At 38.7% G+C, this 19280-nt stretch overlaps 1 protein-coding gene across 4 annotated transcripts in view; it reads left to right on the top strand.

The window, feature by feature from the left end:
* The window catches only part of CDK5RAP2 (CDK5 regulatory subunit associated protein 2), an 80395-nt gene that overhangs the window by 6468 nt on the left and 54647 nt on the right, over window positions 1-19280 (top strand). For 3 of the 4 annotated variants that reach the window (XR_008971763.1, XM_057405895.1, XM_057405898.1), the window contains exons 4-14: window positions 582-692; window positions 1954-2030; window positions 3348-3471; window positions 5568-5719; window positions 7659-7821; window positions 9195-9248; window positions 9652-9771; window positions 10362-10454; window positions 12390-12608; window positions 17994-18164; window positions 18894-19067. Coding sequence is in view for 3 of the 4 variants with exons in the window: in XM_057405895.1 (XP_057261878.1) it covers window positions 582-692; window positions 1954-2030; window positions 3348-3471; window positions 5568-5719; window positions 7659-7821; window positions 9195-9248; window positions 9652-9771; window positions 10362-10454; window positions 12390-12608; window positions 17994-18164; window positions 18894-19067 (1458 nt within the window). In the remaining variant the exon portion in view is untranslated. Of the gene's footprint in view, window positions 1-581; window positions 693-1953; window positions 2031-3347; window positions 3472-5567; window positions 5720-7658; window positions 7822-9194; window positions 9249-9651; window positions 9772-10361; window positions 10455-12389; window positions 12609-17993; window positions 18165-18893; window positions 19068-19280 lie in introns of those variants that run through there. The other variant, XM_057405897.1, reaches the window with a different exon arrangement.

Raw genomic sequence — 19280 nt, 5'->3', positions numbered from 1 at the left:
AATTTATGTGTGTGCCTATGGGCCTCTCATTCTTAAAACCTAAATAAAAACAAAAAACAAACCCAAAAGCATTCTGAAGGGGTAGGCTGGGATTTCTTCTTGTTCAGGTGAGGAATGGAGATGGGGAATGGTAGGAGAAAAATGTGATGGGTGCTAAAGATGTAGAAGATGGAAACCCACTGAAGAGCTCAGAGGGTTTTCAGCTCCCTGGTGGTGCTATCTTGAAGGGAAGGATGTTTCATTTTCATTTGGATGTCATATGCTGGTATTAACACCTTCACAATTTGAATATATATATGTATGTGTGTATGTGTATCACCCACACATAAGTATATGTTTAGCTGTATCCAGTGTAGATAAGGCCCTTAGTGACATGGTTTAGTAGTGAACTTGGCAGTCCTGGGGTAATGGTTGGACTTGATGATCTTGAAAGTCTTTTCCAACCTAGTTGATCCTGTGATTGTATGAATTCCAATCTTGCACTGTGGAGAGCAACCCTAAATAGTAGTAGTTTTCACTCTTTAGCTTACTTGGTTTGAAACGCATGCCATAATTTTCTCCTTTTCTTTCTTATTTCACAGCAAATCACTGATCTGAAAAAAGAGAACTTCAACCTGAAGCTTCGTATATACTTTCTGGAGGAACGAATGCAGCAGAAGTTTGATGGTCCCACTGAAGAAATATACAAAATTGTATGCATTTAGAAGAATTTAATAGTATATCTTTTTGAAGAGTTTGTTTTCTTATGGCCTAATCTTTTCCAGTAATAACTAAATTAAAAGAACCAGTGTAAGGTGTGGAAAAATGAGTTTCAAATGCACGAGTGTCCGTAGTTATAGGACAGACTAAGATGTTATGTTTCCCCTGAATGGCTATGAATCCTTGGTAGTTGTACTACTCAGATCAGGTACTGAATGGGAAACAGAAGCAGCAGCACACTTGTGAGTCTGGCATGTAGTTACTCTGCTTTCTACTGTCAGGCAGTTCAGTTCACCCTCTATTCTTTCCTGGGTTTATCAGGTGTCAGTTCAGCTATTTGGAGGTGGTTTAAAGCAAGTAGAAGTTGTATTAGGGTTGTGTATAGCTTCCAGTTTTATTGCTCTGAACTGAAAGAATGCATATTTGTACTGGATTCAGGAAATCTATGTCAGTTTGTGGAAGAAACTGGCTTCTATAAGTTTGAAGAAGTTTGAAGAGTCAAGTGGTATGTTTTACATCCTCATTATTTCAGGTTTGCAGATGATAGGAAGCACCTTTGGTGGTGCCCGAGTTCTAGAAGGGAAAAAAATCATTTTGGTAATTCAGTGCCATGTTATATACAACAGGTGCTTGCATCAGATCCCTTTTCCATAATAGGATGGAAACTTAACTACTGCAACAAGCACCAAGAGACTGAAGTTATATGTTAATGTTTAGCTAGGTCATGGTTTCAACTGAACATTCCTGGTGGGTGTTCTGTCCTGGTCTTCTATGCTGGTGTCTTGTAATGGTTAACCTGCTGAAATGGTGTCTGTAAACCTGCAGTTGTTCTTTGTACAACGTGTACTTATGTCCTGAGTTGTTTTCTTGGGCTGTAACAAAGTAATTTTGAGATTATTAAATATCTCCATAGTTGATACAATCAGGTTTTTAAAAGAAAACAAAATATATCTTAGGTGAAAGAAAAAACGTGCATTGAAAGCTCCCTATGCTGATCTGCAGTACCAGTCGTTACAGTGAAGTGTGTGTAGGGGATTTTTCTTGCTTTAATACAGTGGTCCTAAATGCTTTCTGAGATCTCTGAAAGTCTTGAACCTTGCAAAATGTCCTTTAAAGCTTGAATATCTCTATGCTATTCTTAGCCCACTGATATATTTGCTGGTCCAAACAAAAAAGTCATCTACACATTGCCAATAATTTTTGGGTAGGGTGACCTCTGAGCTCTCCCCAGACACCTTAATTCTTTTGTCCTAGAACATTGAGCTGAAAGTTGAGATTGAAAGTCTGAAGCGTGATCTGCAGGAGAGAGAGAAGCTGCTTATCAAAGCCTCGTAAGTTCCAGTGTGTTTCTTCATGTCTGTTACTTAGGATTTCCAAGATCTTGCTGCTGTTTTTTTTCCTAATGTTTTAGGAATAGGAGGATCCCCAAAAGTAGTATTTTAAGGGCACTTATCACACAGTTATTTCATTTATTACTGAAATCACGTGTGTGAATTCTTAAATGCGCAGTGATGTTAATTTACTTACACTGAATGGAGTGACTTTGATCTCCTTCATGTTACTGTATTTTTCAGGTACATAAATCACTCCCTAGTTGGGAATGGCTTAGCATGCCTGTTGTAGAAGTCAAGCTAAGAGCTTAATTGTCTCAACAGGTGAAGAGGTGGAGGTTATTTTAACAGCACTGGATTGAGAAGACACAAAATGGTTCTCAGAAAGGCTTAGGAAACAGTTCAGAGCTAATCTAGAATAGGTCTTGTGGGTTTTAATGATATCAACATGAATACACCTCAAATTCCTGCCTTTCTGTTAGAACCTCTTTTCTAAATAAGTATTATTTATTTAAAAATTATAATGCTACATTGTTTTACAGGATGGGCAGGGTGGAGTATGCTTTGAAGAGGGAATGGATGAGTAGGGCTGACAATAGTCTATTAAACTGCTTCTTTCTAGATGTCACGTTCAAAACTAACCTGGTAGTGACTGACAGCTGCTGACTGCTAAACAAGCTCAGTTTCAGCTGATTCTCTTTGTGTGGCCTAATACATAAGGCATTGAGTTGTTACCAATTAGCCTTTTTTTTCACAGAGGAGCCTAATTTCAGGTAGATCCTGAAGACCATATTAGTTTTTGTTTGGTCTCTTCAGGTAACTGTTGAAGGCTATTGCTGGGCTTTGAATGGAACCTTGCACAAGTTCAGAAAATGTAGGGAGCAGTCATAACCAAGTGGTCATCCTTTGTTTAGTAAGGAAGCGCTAGCTGTTGTGTTCCTTCAAGGTATTAACAGTTACTGAGAAGGCAGTTGGAGACATCTCGGCAGCTGTATAACTTGACTTTATTCCAGTGCTGCTTTCAGTAGAAAATACATCTCTGCCAAAGGCTTGATACTGTATTTGCAAGCTTAAAATATGAAGGAATCATTACACTTTATATGAATGATGAAAAAGTGGTTGGTTATCCACTGTGACAAGGCTTGTGTGTGGAACTCATTGCTATATAGTGTGTAGATGTTTGTATTTAACCTTAAAGTGACAAGAAGGTACAGATGAAGTGGTAGACGCTTGTGTGTAATCTACTAGCCAGTCTCACTTTAAATGACTTCCACTTTGTTATGTAATGAGATTTCTATCTATATTATGACCTTTCAGTAAGGCAGTTGAAAGCTTGGCCCAGGGTGGTGATGCTGAAATGCAACGTGTAAAAGAAGAGGCACAAAAGAAGGTGCAAGAAATGGAAGAAATCCTGACCAGCAGAATAAACTTGCTGGAAAAGGTGGGTGACTGAAACGGAAGGAGCAGTTAGGAATCAGTACTGCCTTGGTGCTATTGTCTGAGGTTTCATAGTGTCATCTACCTGTATTTTCAGCTTTCCTGGAAAAATAGCCTCTCCATAGAATGGCTGTTTTTTCCTAGAGGTTATAGAGTGCCTGTTCTTTCTAGAGGGTTTCTGTATCTCCACTCTTGTGTGCTCATTATAGGCTGAGAGCCCACCTACTTATGGCAGCTTCTGGGTAGGTGAACCAGTGAGTGCTTCCCTCTGTTCTGCCTCTTGCATTTTGTTGTTAGATGGACCTTTATGCCAAATATTGTTGGCTTCTGCTGTTAATATATCTTTTTGCATAACATTCTCCTGTTACAGAGGGTTATTCTTAACAATGGCTTTTTGAGTTCCTTGCTCTCTGTGGTTGAGACAGTTTATTCCTCTATTTATTGTCAAGCCATTGCTTAAATTGCCTATTTACAGGGGAATTGTTTCGTGTTTCCTCCTTTTGTAGTGTAAAGCCAAAAAACCCCAAATTTCTCTGCATGAATAACCTGCTTGCTTAGAAGGAAGAAGTTCAATTTCTTGTAAAGAACAAATGTGATACTGAGTGATCTGTGCTGGAAATGTTTGTGTCGAGTTCTAGAAATACATAAACTCAGGGTTGTTTTGCATCATTGACTATGTGCACTTCACTGGACTTGTGGGATTTTATAGCTGTGTTTATGAGAGGGATAGAGGTCTGCTGCTCTTCCTGGAAGTAAACAGGAATAGCACAAATGGATACATGTCAATGTATGCTTTCCCTTCCTAAAGAATGAATTAGACATGGAAGGTATTAGTAGTGGTCCCCTGGTGGTATTTTCTATCACGAATTAGCAGTATTCAGAAAGCAGTGAGGTCCTTCAGACAGGAGAAGGGGGGAATCTCCACAGCCTTTCTTTAGTTTAGTGGAATGGGGATTTCTCAAAGCATTCTTCATGCTATTGCATTGGTAGAGAAGTTCCTAAATAACTTACTCTGTACTAAACCAGCCAGTCGGACTGGTGTTTCCCAGCTCTGCCAAGGTATAAGGCCAAATACTCTTAATCTCATGGTGATACAGCATTTTCTGTAGCCTGGAGATAGCGTTGGCCTCTGATACAGATTTCATTATACTTATGAATGTGAACACTGCAGAGTAGTTTTAGTCACTTGTTTATGTAGCACCATATAATGATACAGACCCAGGTAACACTAACAAAGGTTAACTTAATTAAGAGATTTTGATTGACAGGTGAGTGCTGACAGATCAGCTTGTCAGGAAAGGGGTTGGGTGGTGAAGTCTGGGGGTGAAGGACCTTTTCCTCAAGCTCCCCCAAAGAGACATGCTTTGTAGTATAGATATGAAATGGAGAGGGGAATTACTTGTTAGGCTACAAGGAGGCTTCTGTTTCATAGAAAGCACAATTCGGTGAGCACAGTAGAGAAGCTTACAATGTCAAAATGAAGATCTGAAACAAACTTCATGTAGGAGAAGCATGGGGTTATTTGATCTTCCCTATGAGTTGGGTCACCTAGAGGACGTTGACTGGAATCTCTGGGTGTTATCTCCATTCTATTGCTGTTGAAGAGAAAAAGGTCAGGTTCAGACTTTATCAGTTCTTGCAAAATATTATAAATGATGTTGTGAAGAGTTCCAATTAGCTACAGTGAGTTTGGGAATATTAATTTCATCTCTGATGGAATAAAAAAGCTCTTGTTTAACCTCTGTAAGTGTAGCTATTTATTATGATAGTGAGAGGACAGTGGGACAAAGCCAAATTATAATGGCTAAATCTAAAACCATAGCATTGGGCCAGTTTTAATTCTAGTTCTGCTATCAGGGTATTTGTTTTATTTCTTTGAAACAAACTTCCCTTTTTCTATGTACCATGAAAAATGTCTGCATTTTCAAGATTAAACCATAAAGAGTTCAGAAGCATTTTCAAAGTGCTTGAACTACTTGGTAAAAGTTGCTAAATTAAACATGCCAACATATGTTTGGGAGAAGAAACTTCAATATGTGAAAGAAAATTGTGAGCATTTTCTTCTTACAGGCATCAGGATTGTGTGTTTTTTAATTACAGGATCTTAAAGCTGCCCAAGAAGATGTGGAAAAAGCTGTTGCAATGACAGAGAAGGAGAAAGCTCTGAGAATAGCTGCTGAGCAGAAACTTGCTTCAATTACAAATGCCCCTGCGAAGGATGTGGATATGATTACAGGAGCTGAGAAAGACAGGTCAGAACTCTTGCTGGTGCTGCTTCTGACTACTGGAATTCTTTGTTGTTCAAGTGCAAAGAGTCAACATGGATTTATAGGTTTTAATAGTTTCATCCTACCCTCAGATACATGAGTGAGTGCTACTGGCTATCTTATCTATTCAGCTATTAAATGAATAGCAACACAACAACCAGTTTACATGCTGCATGATAGAAAAATCACGTTTAAACGTTGCCTGAAAGTGTAAAAGGATCAGTGACATGAGCATGTCCTATTTGAAAGCATCTTTGTAGCTTTGACTTACCTTCTGCTCACTGCTTTCTTGAACCTCTGCTGAATAGAACTTGACTCTACCATTTGTATTCACTTACTGCTTTCATGGTGCTTACGTACTCTGCAGTCCCAGGGATGTGTATGTTGGGGCTGGTAAACCTAATGGGGAGAGAAACTGTGTTTGAGCTGTTTTGATTGTGCTTTGCAAAGCATTGGCTTGGCTTTGTTTGGCAGGTAGTGGCAAAGGTGTGTGAGTTGTTCCTCTACTTGAGATGGGGAAAAAATGTATCAAATAAAATCTCAATCCTTTGGAGGGTTTTTCTTTTTTAGGTATGTAGGATAAAATATAAGCCTGGCAAGCCTCCCAATAAAGCTGGCTTGGTCTGGGGATATGAGCCCAGGACGGAGATCAAAAGATTGCTATGATTCCTTATATGTTAGAGTATCCTTTCCCATTTGTTTGTGACTGAGCCCTGCAGGTAGCTGCTCTGTGAGTCACTGCATAATTGGTCTACCCTGATAACAGAAAGTTGTGTTGGCCTGAGGCTTTCATATTGTAGGCTTTATGTTATGGTAGCACCAAAGCAAGGTTTGCAGTGAATTCCAGACAGCTGTTCCAAAAACATAGAGATTGAAAACTGCCAATCTGAACTCTATTGTGGCATAAAATTACAAATCTGTTCTAATAAGTTTTGATACTGCACCTTATGTGCCACGACTTAGTTATAACCTGGCTCTCAAGTTGTCTCCCTCCTTTCCCTTTCCCTGTCTTCCTCTTTCTATCTGTTAGTCATCTGCACTGAGCACAGTTGCTCTCCGGAGAGACTTGAGCTGGGAAGGAGGTCTAAACCCAGTCCCTTTGAGGTACTCTGGTTGACAGCTTGTGTGAAAATAGTACTTGAAGTGTGGAAGCAAATCGGCAGGACTGGAGTATAACGAAGGTTTTGGTTTAGTTTTGGTGGTTTTCCCCTCTCTTTAGCTTTCCCTCCGTGATCCAGTGTTAGCAGGATCATCTATTGCATGCTGGTAGATCAGTGTAAGTATTCACAGGCCTAGAAAAAAATAGTGCTAATGGAAGAAGAGAGCATTTGACTTCTTGAAGTGAATCAAACGTTAATGTGCAGTGCTTTAAATGTGTCTGAGAGTAGCACATCTGGAATCCATATTGTGTTTAAAAGATGCTTTCACCATTTATGCTACAAAATACAAGGGGAATCACAGCTGGCATTTTATGCTAGAAAGTTTTGCCTTAATAACCCTTATATCTGTCAGGAAACATGAGCATTGTTGTGAAATGAGAACCAGCTTAGGTACAAATATAAATGTAAATGTGTACTTGGGGGATACTCAGTGATGACATGAAAGGATATGGTGGTGTATGAAATGGAATAGATTGATAAGCTTTTTGTGTGTGCTCTAAAGGACGATGTAACTAAAATGTTGAAGCATAAGTGTTGGCATTTGAAAAGAAGAATGAGCACTTTGCAGGGGGCTCAACAGTGTTTGTTGCTTTTTGTAAAGTTACTTCACCTTTTCTGGTTTCTCTGGAGGGAAAAGAGGTTGTGAAAGTCCTCCCCGGAGTTTCACAAGTGTTGTGTGGAGCCTTCACCTAGGGAAGTTGTCTGCAAGATTTATTGCAATGGTGGTACATGATGCAAGATTAATATTGATTTTCTAATTTCAGACTTATAGAGCAACTGAATCTGTCATTGAAAAGTAAAGAAGCTTTAATTCAACGCCTGGAAGAGGAAAAGGCTCAGAGTGGATCTTATGATGGAAACTTATCAGCAGAAAAGATCAGAGAACTTACCAGTGCTTTGAGGCATGAAAAAGATAGTGAGATAGAGGTGAGGAGACTGACTGAACAGTTCTGTGTTAAATCTCATGAGGTGGAGGATTTTAAAGGCTTTGTGCATGTCAGTATGTGAGTGACTTACGTCAGTCTTTTAAAATATTCTCCATGGTTGTTACCTCCCTCCCTTCTCTATTTGTGTAACGTTCATTGGTGAGATTGTGGTTTGCTGGTCAACATTCGTCCTTATTACCCATGCTTACCATTCGTTCAATGAGAGGTGATGTTTCCCCTTGCTTTGTGCCTGTGTTACAGATACTGTGCAATTGCTTTACAGAAGTGTATATTAAAAAGAAAAATGCTAGATGTTAATCTCTCCCTCAATAGATGCCACAGCTGCTAAAGAAGTTAAGAATGTGACTTGGGAGTTTGGTATTAGGACGTATCTCTACTGTTATGGTCTGGAGAAAAAGCTGTGGTAAGGGGGGTAGGCCTAAAAACCCTTCATGAAATAAAGGGAAAGTGTAATCTTTCATTTACAGAATGTGCTAAGAGTTAGCCTTCTATTTCACTTGGCTCTTACATAGCAAGACATATCCTGAAAGCTGATGTGTAGATAGAGCTGTTAAGGCTTGTTGTCTATCTTTGTTTTCCTCCAATGGTTATTCAAGCAATAAATTAAAGCTGGCAGAATTAAGAAAGCAATCATGGAGGCTTCTCATGCTTCTGAGAAGTTTTCCTGCCTTTGGTTTTATAAGTTAATAATGATCAGTACCTGCAGACCTTTGATTTCTGTCAGAAATAGACAAGAGAACCAATGAGTAGAATGAAAAGTTTTCAGTTCTGTGTGGCCTTGCAATTAAATCAGTATTTGCAGGAAAAATCAGTATAATTATGCTGATTAAAATCTGCAATTAAATAGGTATATAGTAGGAAAAACTGCCCTGGTTTCCCAAGAGTATTTGTGTGTTAAGGTGAAAACAGGGTCACCTTTAATCCTTTCACAGGAAGTGGACAGTATTCACAAACCATGTAGGGAAAGCCCTCAGTAACATGGTTTAATGGTGGTCTTGGCAGTCTTGAGGTAATAGTTGGACTTGATCTTATAGGTCATTTCCAACCTAGCTGATTCTATGATGGACTGTGTGATCATTTTGGGATGCAGTATTGGAGAAAACCCCATGATGAATCACTTCACACAACTCTGTTGTTTATATATGATTTTAAAAATTCACATAATCTAATTTAGTCCCTTCAAGATTTTAAAAATCATATATAAATGTATATTCCTGCCAAAGGGCATACACTAAGGTGGTTTGCTTTTCTTTTCCTCCCCAATGTTTTTAAGCTCATTTTGTCCAGTTTAATGTGTTACACTTGTGTTTAGACTAAATTCACTTGACTCTAATAGTTGTTTTGTTCTTACAGGCTATTAGAATGGAGCTTAAAAATGAGAGAAACTCCTTTGAAAAGAAGATTCAGGTAAGTTCTGATTTTAGTTGTTTCCTTGATCACTTATAGTACATGTTGGGATCCCTTCCGTTATGCATTCATAGTTACAGAGAGGCCTTGACTCCAAAGGAAGCAAAGTGAAGTCTTCTGGTAAATTCTGTTATGTTAGGTGGCAGGAAGGCTCCCCTTGGTTTTGAAGCTGATAGGTGCACTCACATATTGAAGCTGATACTCATGGCCAGCCTGTGAGATGAAGCTTCTTATACTGTATTCCAGGCACATCTTTAAGATGATGACTTGCATTTGGGATGATATTTAATGTTAGTAATCTAAGTAATAAGATATAAGAACTCTGAGAAAATGTACTTATTAATGTGCAGTTACAGTATCTCTTAGTGGGAAGTTAATGCAACTTTCACATAATCTAATTTAGTCCCTTCAAGAAGAGCTACAAGAGAGAGAAAATGAGCTTGCTGTTGAAAAGAAGAATGGTTTGAAAAGGGATAAAACTATCCAAGGGCTAACTGTTGCATTGAAAGCAAAGGAAAAAGAGGTATGGTAGTTATGATCTTGCTGAACTATCACTGGGAGAGGAATATGTGTGTTGTGCGTGGGGCAGGGGTTGGCTGTGTCTCACTGTAACCATTAGGAGGTTTCTAGTGGGTCCTTAATCACTGTTGTCATACCTGTAAGCAGCTCTGTTTATTTAGAGTTTTGGGTCTTGGACTTGAGGAGAAAGGAAAAAGTACTTAAGAAGTTTGATGAAAGATGTTTTCAGGTGCACATTGATTTTTATCAGCTCTGTGCACCACTTAAAAGGTAGGAGAAGTATTTTGTGATGTTGAATAAGTGGAGCTGTCATAAAGACAGCTAAAATAGGAGAGGTCAGTGTCAGCTGGAATTCAGATTTTGTTGAAGCATGGGAAATATATAACCTGAGAGATGGGCAGTGTAGTGAGTCCTGTGTAAGAACCAGAACTTATTTAAACAAGATTTATTATGATGTATTGGGTGGCTTTGTTTTCTGAAGTATTTGTTTAGTGTAGTTGGATGAATGGGTAATGAGATGGGATAGCTATTACTGAATCACTGTCCCTTGGAAATAACTCTTTCTACATAGTATTCATTATACTTTATTTAAAGAATGAGGAGCTTGGATCCGAGATTGAAGATCTAAATGCTTCACTGGCTAAGGCAAGAGAGGCCACTCACAAAGCACATATGCAAAAATTCAAGGTAAGAAACCAGCAGTTAATATGGTTTCCCTCATCTCTGCTCCTCCCTCTTCTGTATTTCCCCGCAGCAAGTAGGGCTTTGTGTCTCTGAAAGCAAAGAAGTGGAAATGAGTTTAAGATGTCTGATTTCTCTTACGTTGAACAGTTTTCCCAAATCGGATCATTTAGAATCACAGAATGGTTTGGGTTGGAAAGGACATTAAGATCATCCAGTTCCAACCCTCCTGCCATGGGCAGGGACACCTCACATTCGATCATGTCACCCAAGACTCCCTCCAACCTGGCCTTGAGCACTGCCAGACATGGAGCATTCACAACTTCCTTGGGCAACCCATTCCAGTGCCTCACCACCCTCACAGGGAAGAACCTGAACTTCTTCCTTATGTCTAACCTGAACTTCCCCTGTGTAAGTTTGAACCCATTTGAAGGACAGAGTGTTAAAATTTATCTGTTTCTTGAGCTTTTTCTTTTATAACAACTGAAAACCAAGGGAGAAATGTGTAAAACCAAAATGAGTTAAAAATAAAGGCACTAAGAGTTGTGGAGCTGAGATGGTATCAAGGTTGCTTTGTTGACCTAAGAATCCTTTGGGTTTTGTACCAAAAGTATGGTAACAACACATGCTTCAGGTTAGCAGAGTTGAACTGTCTATGAGGCACCTGTTTGGATTTATTTGTATAATAAATGTGAAACCACTATTTATAAAAGAGTGGAATGTTACTTGTGAAATGTGATTTAGTAATGCTTTCCTGTGTGTGTAGGAGAAAGGACTTTATGATGATAAATTATGCATTATAAAGGTCTTCAAATGTAAACTGGGGGAAAGCAAGAATTTGACATTAAAGCAGGCAACATAATGTCTCTTTTAATGGTTTCAAACTCATCTAAAACTAAGTCTGATAAAAGTACCTAATACAGATTAGAGGCAGTGATGAATCTTCCATGATGATGTTTGTGCATCCACTCTGAGCTCAGCAGGAATGGAAGAGTTGATGTGCTTGTGTCTGGAGCACACACAACTAAAGCTTTTGTGACTGACTGCAGTGTTTCTTGATGTCAGTCTCATGCACCTACATTTCTTCAAAAGCCATTTATTTCACTTAAGCCCAAATTTTAAGTGTGCCCTATATGGAAAAGCATATCCTGTTGCTTCTTCAGGTTGTTTTGGCCTGGGTGTGAATCTATAGCTAATGTTTGCTTTTTCATAGCAATGGAAGTCCTGCTTTGAAGTATTTCTCTAATTTTAACTCTTTTGTTTTAATGAGAACTTGATTATTTTTGAGAAGTTCTAGGTTTAAAAAGTGTGCAACTAATCCCTCCTGTCCACAGAATCCATATTGCATGGTGGGTGACAGAGCAAGCCCTTCTCCTCATAACTCTGCTACTTAGCTACAAACTTGAGTTGAAGGCAGTTCTTTGTGAGTAGACCATGCTGCATAGCCCACTACTCCTGTCATGTGTTGTGAACTTTGAGGCCAGTTCTAACAGTATGTGATGGGGAAGAGCATAAATCAGATGTTATTTTGTATAAAACAATATGCTTATGACTTGGTAACTCCTTGACTTAGTCTGGATTCAAACTGACCCAAAGTTTATGTAATAAGAGCTTTGGGAGCCAATAATAATAATAATAATAATATGATCTCACTTACACTATGGACTCCTTTGCAGGTCAACCTTTATCTAGTCCTTAGTTGTCTCAGGCTTTGTTATCCTGCACTGGATGCAACTGAAAGTTGTGTTCCATTAGTTGGGAAGATGCTCAGTGTAACCTTTTCCCTGTTGTGTGAGTATCTGTCACTCCACTGCATTTTGCAGCACAGTTTTGAAGCACTGGAAAGAGGTGTGTGGGAGTGGGTTTGGGTACAACAGGAGTGAAGACTTCCAGTCTCTACAAAATACCCTTATAGAACATGAATGCTGCTTTATGTTTCAGGGTGCTGCAGATTATCAAGCTCTCTTGATGGAAAAAGAGACCCTCTTAGCAGAGCTGCGTTCAGAAAACCTTACAAAGGATGCTGAGAATCATAAACTACAAAGGAGGATTAAAAGGACCGATCAAGAGCTCAATGATTTGAATTTAGAAAGAGAGAAAATGGAGAAGGAGCTGGATGAAGCACAACTACAGAAGAGCAGAAGTGACAAAACCATTAATGTTATTATCACTCTTTTCCTTTATTTCATAAAGTTTAAAAGTACTTTAGCACTTTGAGCATGTCCTTCTCTAACAAATTGAGGGGTTTAATATGAGTAAACTTGAGAAATGCATTTGCCTAAAGTCAGTATTCGAAAGAATGGCCAAGAAGATTGCCTGGCATGTGGTCTGCATTGAAAAATATGTTAAATATCATTTCGATAGGCTTAGGTCCTAGAAAAAATCATTAGCCTTTGGAAGTGCTAAATGGTTACTGTTGGCCTCTGTCTGATGGGAGAATCTGAAAGTGCACAACAATGAACATTGTATATTTCTGCTGCATTTCTCTTGTTACTTATCTCTACAATATCTTAAATTACACTACTTCAATTAAACTGTAAGTTCTAATGCAGAAGAGGAGCAAGTAGCCAATAGTTGCAACCTTAAGCCGAACTTCAGCTTTTTTGTTATCATAGCAGGGTCACTGCAAAGGCTTTAATTTCAAAAGGCAGTTTAATAATTTCTGCTTGTAAAATTCCCAAAGCAGAGGATTAGTTGATCACAATTTAACCTAAAACTGATGTGCTCTATCTGTTCATCAACTTTGCTTGCTTCATATTCCACATAGGTTTTTTTTACCTTGCTGTAGGCATTTAGATAAGTGCTTCTGCTCCCAGCATCGAAGCGAATGATCAGGTTCCTTTTCTTCCTTTGAGAAAGAGTGCACTTTCTGCTGAGAGGTTGCCATAAAACTCACCTCTCACTTCTTATCTCTTCATGTGGGTTTTTAACCAAAGCTTCCATTAGGGCAGCATTTCTCTAATGAGTGAGTCCTGCCTGCGTGCAGAGTCTGGTCCTCTTCAGTTAGGGATTAGTCTCCTGCTTTATTAAATTACATAAAAGATTAAATGAGCTTGTCTTGTTTCGGTTCAATTCTTAAATAAGGACCTTAATAAAGCAGATATGGGTGGAAATTGCTGTTCTTGCAATCTCACTTAAAACCAGTAGAGGGGTCTCTTTACTTACAAACAAATTAGTTCCTCTCCCTCCTCCTGTCCCCAATTTAACTTGCATTTTGGGTTGATTGTCAACTGTGGTTAGGCTGCTGTCACAAAGTCTCTATCTTTGGTGTGCTTTGAAATTCCTTCAGGGTGTTGAGGTTACGGAGAGAAAGAACAGATCGCTCCTGTCAGTAAAACAGCCACAAAGAACATGTTTTATTGATTTAAAGTATTTTATATGTAACTGTCTACACTATTCAGAACTTTTTCTATCTTTCAGGGGAGTTAGGCTATAACTCTGTATAGCAAAGGCAGGAAAAATAGGGCTGAGTAGGGAGTTGCCTGGGGATTCAAAGTTACTTGTGTTACAGAAACCTGTTTGCCTCCATTACGTCCAAGGTTTTCATGTAAATGACTAGTTCCTTGGGGAAAAGCATTTCTGCCAAAAGATGAGCAGTCTTATAAGAATTATATCCCTAACCTATTTCCTATTCCTTGTAGAACAGCTGCTTCAATTTCAAGAGTTGCTGGTACATTTGGATACAGCACCATTGCCTGTGAAATGTTGCCCATTAAGTAGTAGCTATGTGGGAGGAAGAAAATATGCTGTGATATTTTGCTCTTTGACAAATAGAAGAGCACTTCAGTGATCGGCTGCAAACTTTTTATGAGACAGCCTTAAAAATTCAGTTCTATTTATACTCTAAAATACCTATTCAGTGTTTCTATTTTGTTGGAATAAAAGCAGTCTGAATGTGTGTAAACTGCAGAAAATGCCCTTGACATCTGTAATGAGCTGCTCTGTTGGCTCTTCACTCGCAGGGAAATTTTCAGTGACTTTTCAATACTGTAATTGGGATAACCCACATTTTTGCATGTATCTATTAAAAAACCTCCAAAACTTGAGTGCCAGAAAAAGTTCTTCTGCCCTGTTGTAAACCCAGTTTGGTTGGAGATGATTTGGGCGTTACTGTCCTGGAATGGAAGAAGGTTGAACTAAGTTAAGACTGCTACGTGTGAGCTTATCATGCAAATCACAGACTGGGCCCAGTATCAGGACTGTCCTGGAGGGATGAGTGTAGATGTCCTTGGACAGCATCCCTGTCTCAGGGTGTGTACATGCACTGGCTTTTTACTAGGTCAACTTTAGAAGCAAAACCTCTTCCAGTTCTGAACTTGGCAGAAGCTGTTGTCAAGCATTGGTTCAGCATCACTTTATCCTCTTTGAAAACAGAAACTTTGGTCATATATATTCTTACATATGATTGATGAGGAACAAATGTAATCTCAGTGTTGCTTGTGTCCACCATGTTAGTGTCTCTGTAACAGAGATTCAGCGCTTCTTGATCAAAGAGTTTGTTCACATTTACATGAATAAACACTTCAAGTACCCATTCTCTCTCCAGGCCTAAGTGTAGACAATTAGAGTGTATTTACTAGGTATTCATATTTGATCAGTTGGTTGGGGAAATACAGAATAACTCATTAGACAGAATTTATTATTTAGTCTTCCTGTCTGTAGTTAAGCCTGAGAGGGAGGTTTTGGAGCTTCACAACTCAATTATTCACCAAACTGTTTTCCATCTGACAAGGAGGGGGAGGCATCTGCTCTGGTCTTCTATATTAGAGTGTTTCACATTCATTTTCTTACTTCAACTATCATTAATCATAGAAAAGTCTCTTGGGGAAAAAGGTTGGCAGAGAGAATTGCAAAGTTTATGCTCTAAGAGCTGTAGCTACTATATTATCCTTGCAACTCAATGTATAGAAACCAATAGATATTCTCCCAGACAATTTGAGTGGTCAATGAGTTCGAGCAACCTGCTATATTGATGGATAGTTTTATGTGCTACAGAATTCCAGCTCATGCAAAGAAGATAATTTTCATTCTCAACCCTTGCTTGTTTTGGGAAGAATTTAGGGAACTCTGGGGGCAGCAGTAGTAGAGGTAAAGTAGCTGCAAATTGAAAATCTCTTGCAGGCTGTTTTACTTACTCCACAATTGTATGCCTTGTCAGTCTAGCTCTTTCCATAAACCTAGCCATAACTTATTTTTGCTGCTTTCAAGGGAGAGGCATGCTTTCTGTACCTGACAAGCATTTTACACCAAGATGACTGAGAGTAGATGATAGGGGGTGTAGTAGTGTTATGCAGCAGCATCTTTTCTATCTGTGCATGTCTATCATCATTCCTTCTTAAAGCTATATGTTTTCATAATGAGAAGTCACAGAGTATTGGGCACTTGAAGTTACAGCAGAGGTCAAAAGCGTTCCTTTGAAGTTACCTAACATGTAATGTGTTCACTTAAAGCCTCTCAGTGATCTGATAGTATTAAAAACAATGTAAAAATGGAAAGCCAAGGAGTGAACTTTGCAATGCAGTGACAATTATAACACTGCAGCTGATCCTTTGCTTCCAATGAACATGTTCTATGTGAATAGGCTTAATGTGACCCCCCCCCCAAAGAGCTCCATGCCTTGAAGCCAAACGACAGACCTCACACTGTTTCCAAGAGAGCTCTGTCACATTCCAGGTTATAGGTAGTAGTTAGGAAGAAATAGAAACAGATTTGAGAGTTTATGTATATAGACAAAATTGGGATCTGATTCTGCAAGTCTTCAGTTTTCTTAGTTAAGGAAGTGGTTCTTTTGATCCTGAAAAAAATTAACTTAATTAGTTTTCAGAACTGAAAGTCTAAGCTTAATCATTGTTTGAATAACATTCAAGGTTTTTTTTTGGGAGCTATTAAGGATTTTTTAGCTGAATCCTGGTAATGAAGCTAAAATGAAGCAAGTAAACCAAAGGCATTGTAAATGACGATTTGCATTTAATGTGCAAAATAAACAGAAGTAAAACACTGAGTAGTAAAATTGATGTTAAAGATCTGATGTGAACCTCCATGAAGCAAGGTAATTAAGCCAAGAAAAGGACATAAAGCAGTTTGTAAAGAGGTTGCAATTAAAGTGCCACTAGTACTATTTCTTTGTACTTAGAATGGGAAGCAACTATTGAATTTGAAATCCCACGGGATGTAAATGTAAGGTTTATAGGTGACTACCATATGTGCAAATGGTTTAAAGGACTTATGGTACTTCACAAATGGGCCCTCTTTGGGAATAAAATGAAAACATTTATTTGAAGGTGTAGGCTGTGTTACCTGGTTCTAAGGGTCTGAAGAGAAGTTTAGATAGGATAAAGTTTCCTCTAAGTTTTAATTGTTTAACTTTAAACAGCAGCTCCTTTGTTACAAGTTCCTACTTTTTGTACACATACAGTAAATGCTCTGGATCTTCTTGGGGAGTAAGAGCTTATACAGTGAGGCTCTTAGTATATATGTAAGTGAGGCTAGTGTATATACAAGCTGTGCCTCCTTCAGCTGACAGGGTTGAAGCTTCCAGCAAATCAGCAAAACAGTTTGAAGTGGCACAAATGGTGGTGGGAAACGAGAGAAGCCAGTTCATAGCAAAGTGTAAGGAATAGGAAGTCTTTGATGTTATTGCTTGGAATCCAAGGCTTTGTCAGGTGGTCGGGCTTTGAAACCCCATAGATAGCTACAGATGGTGGGTTTTCAAGTGAATTGGAACAGGATCTGCAGGAATCCATAGGAGAATGCTGTAATAGTGGTGTGCTTCAAGTGTGTGACCTGTGAACTAGGAGGTACCTCTTTCTGTATTGCAGTAGTCCTCATTGATCTGTACAGATCTTAGTCCTTTGGACTTGCTACTGCACATGGCTGTTGAAAGAGCTTTCTTCTGTCTTTTGGAGGCAAAATGGGCTTATGGGGAGCAAAGCTGTGGAGATGATACGGTTAATCTTGGGGCTGCAGGAAGTAATTAACGGAACCAGAATCAAGCTGCAGTTCTCTCCACAGCATCTAATCACAAGCCTGACCTCAGTGGTCATTTGAAGTTTGTGCTCTTGCCAAAAGAAAATGTTTTAACATTTGTGACCTTTTGTTTGATGCAAAAGGAACTGGTAATACAATGTTAGTGCAAGAATTTTCATGGTGTGATGAGAAAAAGAGCAAATGACAAACTGAATCACCCGTAACCAATTTTCTCCTATTTCTAGTAAGGCAGTAAATAGACTCAGAAGCGGGTGTTCATTCTGACAGCGGCAGCATGTACGTGCATGATATTCCTGATAGCCTTGGAGTCCAGTCATTCTGTACCAAAAGCATTTAAACAGTAACAACCTGGAAGACAGCACTGACACCTCATCTAAAAGTTCTCTTTCATGCTGTGTTGATGCCAAGAGAAAGAGCCTGGATTAAATACCCTTTCCAAACTCTGAAGTGATAGGAGGAGTTTAAAGCAATGGAAAGTTCAACTAATAATATGGGTTGTTAGGCTTAAACTTTTGAAAGAGTTGATTTACTGAATATTCAGTTTCGCTTGTTTTGTAGGATCTTAGAAATCAACTGGAGAAATTACATGGTGAAATGACTGAGAAAGAGCAAGCGCTCGAACATCATTACAATATTCTTTTGAGTGAAAGTAATCAGAAGCTGCAGAGCCAAGAACTAGTTATCAAGCAGCTAACAGACAACGTCAGTCAAAAGGATCTACTGCTTCAGGTAGGTAGGCTTGAAATGAAAAGTCGAAAGTTGTAATTTGATTTCTGTATGAGAAATTAATACAAAATCACATTTGTATTTGGAATTACTATTGATTTGGATGAAATTCCTTCACTTACTGTAACACTGTATTTGCAGAATAGAGATACAATTATAGTGTGTGGCATTCAAAAAGATTTCTTTTTAGGGTTTTATGAAGCGTGTGGACAGAGGAGGAAGAAAGCTTTACTAATACTTAGTAGAGTTTTCACTGTTGTGTAAGATACTTCAAAAGCTCTGAAATGCCTTTGATTGTCAGTTTATTGTGCAGAAATAGGTAGAGATACTGAAATATTTAATCTTCTTTTTTTTGGAGCCTATTCACAATGACCTATAGGAGGGAGCTGCCTGAATGTTAATGGACCCCCACTCAAGGTTCCTTACAGCTGGAGATGTAACCCTGGAAAGTTCTCATGGTATTCAACCAGCAATGCAAAGAGTAATAGTTGAGGTTGCTCTCAACTTTATTTGGAGACCAAGGTACATGCCTTGGCTTTTAATACTTGAAAGATTGGATTGCTGGGGAAAGTTGGATCTTTTCTTGCTTCTATTATGTTAAATTGAGCTCTTCCTTTGTGTGGTAAAAAACACGGGCCTGATCATTCTTGGATAATCCCTTGAATTTTGCTTGTTTGCCTGTTTTGCAATATAAAACTAGAGTAAAACTGTCTCATTGTTTTCTTTTGTTAGAAACTTGATGGAACAGTTAAAGAAAAGGATGTGGAATTGCAGGAGCTCCTGACTAAGTACAAGAACCTTCTGAGAACCAATGAAGAACTTGAGCTGAAAAATGAGGGCTTAGTAAAGGAAAGATGTGCTGCACAGTCTCAACAGTCAATCATCAAGATAGTCAGAGAGTTGGAGGTCAGTTTTTTCATAACTGATAATTTGCAGATAAAGACCTTGACTTCAAAGTGAAGAGAATTTGGACTTCGGATTCGAAAGTGTGAACTCACGTACATTGTAATTCACTGCTGTAAGGGGCTGGTTTTCCTTCATATCAGTACCATATCCAAATGTTCTGTATTACTGTAAAGATAGCAGTGGCTTTATTACCAATTGCTTCTTATGATTTGT

Source organism: Pezoporus wallicus, unplaced genomic scaffold (genome assembly GCF_028554395.1).
Source record: "Pezoporus wallicus isolate ANWC-B61680 ecotype Strahan unplaced genomic scaffold, APGP_CSIRO_Pwel_v1 contig_4684, whole genome shotgun sequence".
NCBI classification, from domain to species: Eukaryota; Metazoa; Chordata; class Aves; order Psittaciformes; family Psittacidae; genus Pezoporus; species Pezoporus wallicus.
The sequence above is the reverse complement of the archived record's forward strand: the minus strand, read 5'-3'. Positions and strand labels throughout refer to the sequence as shown.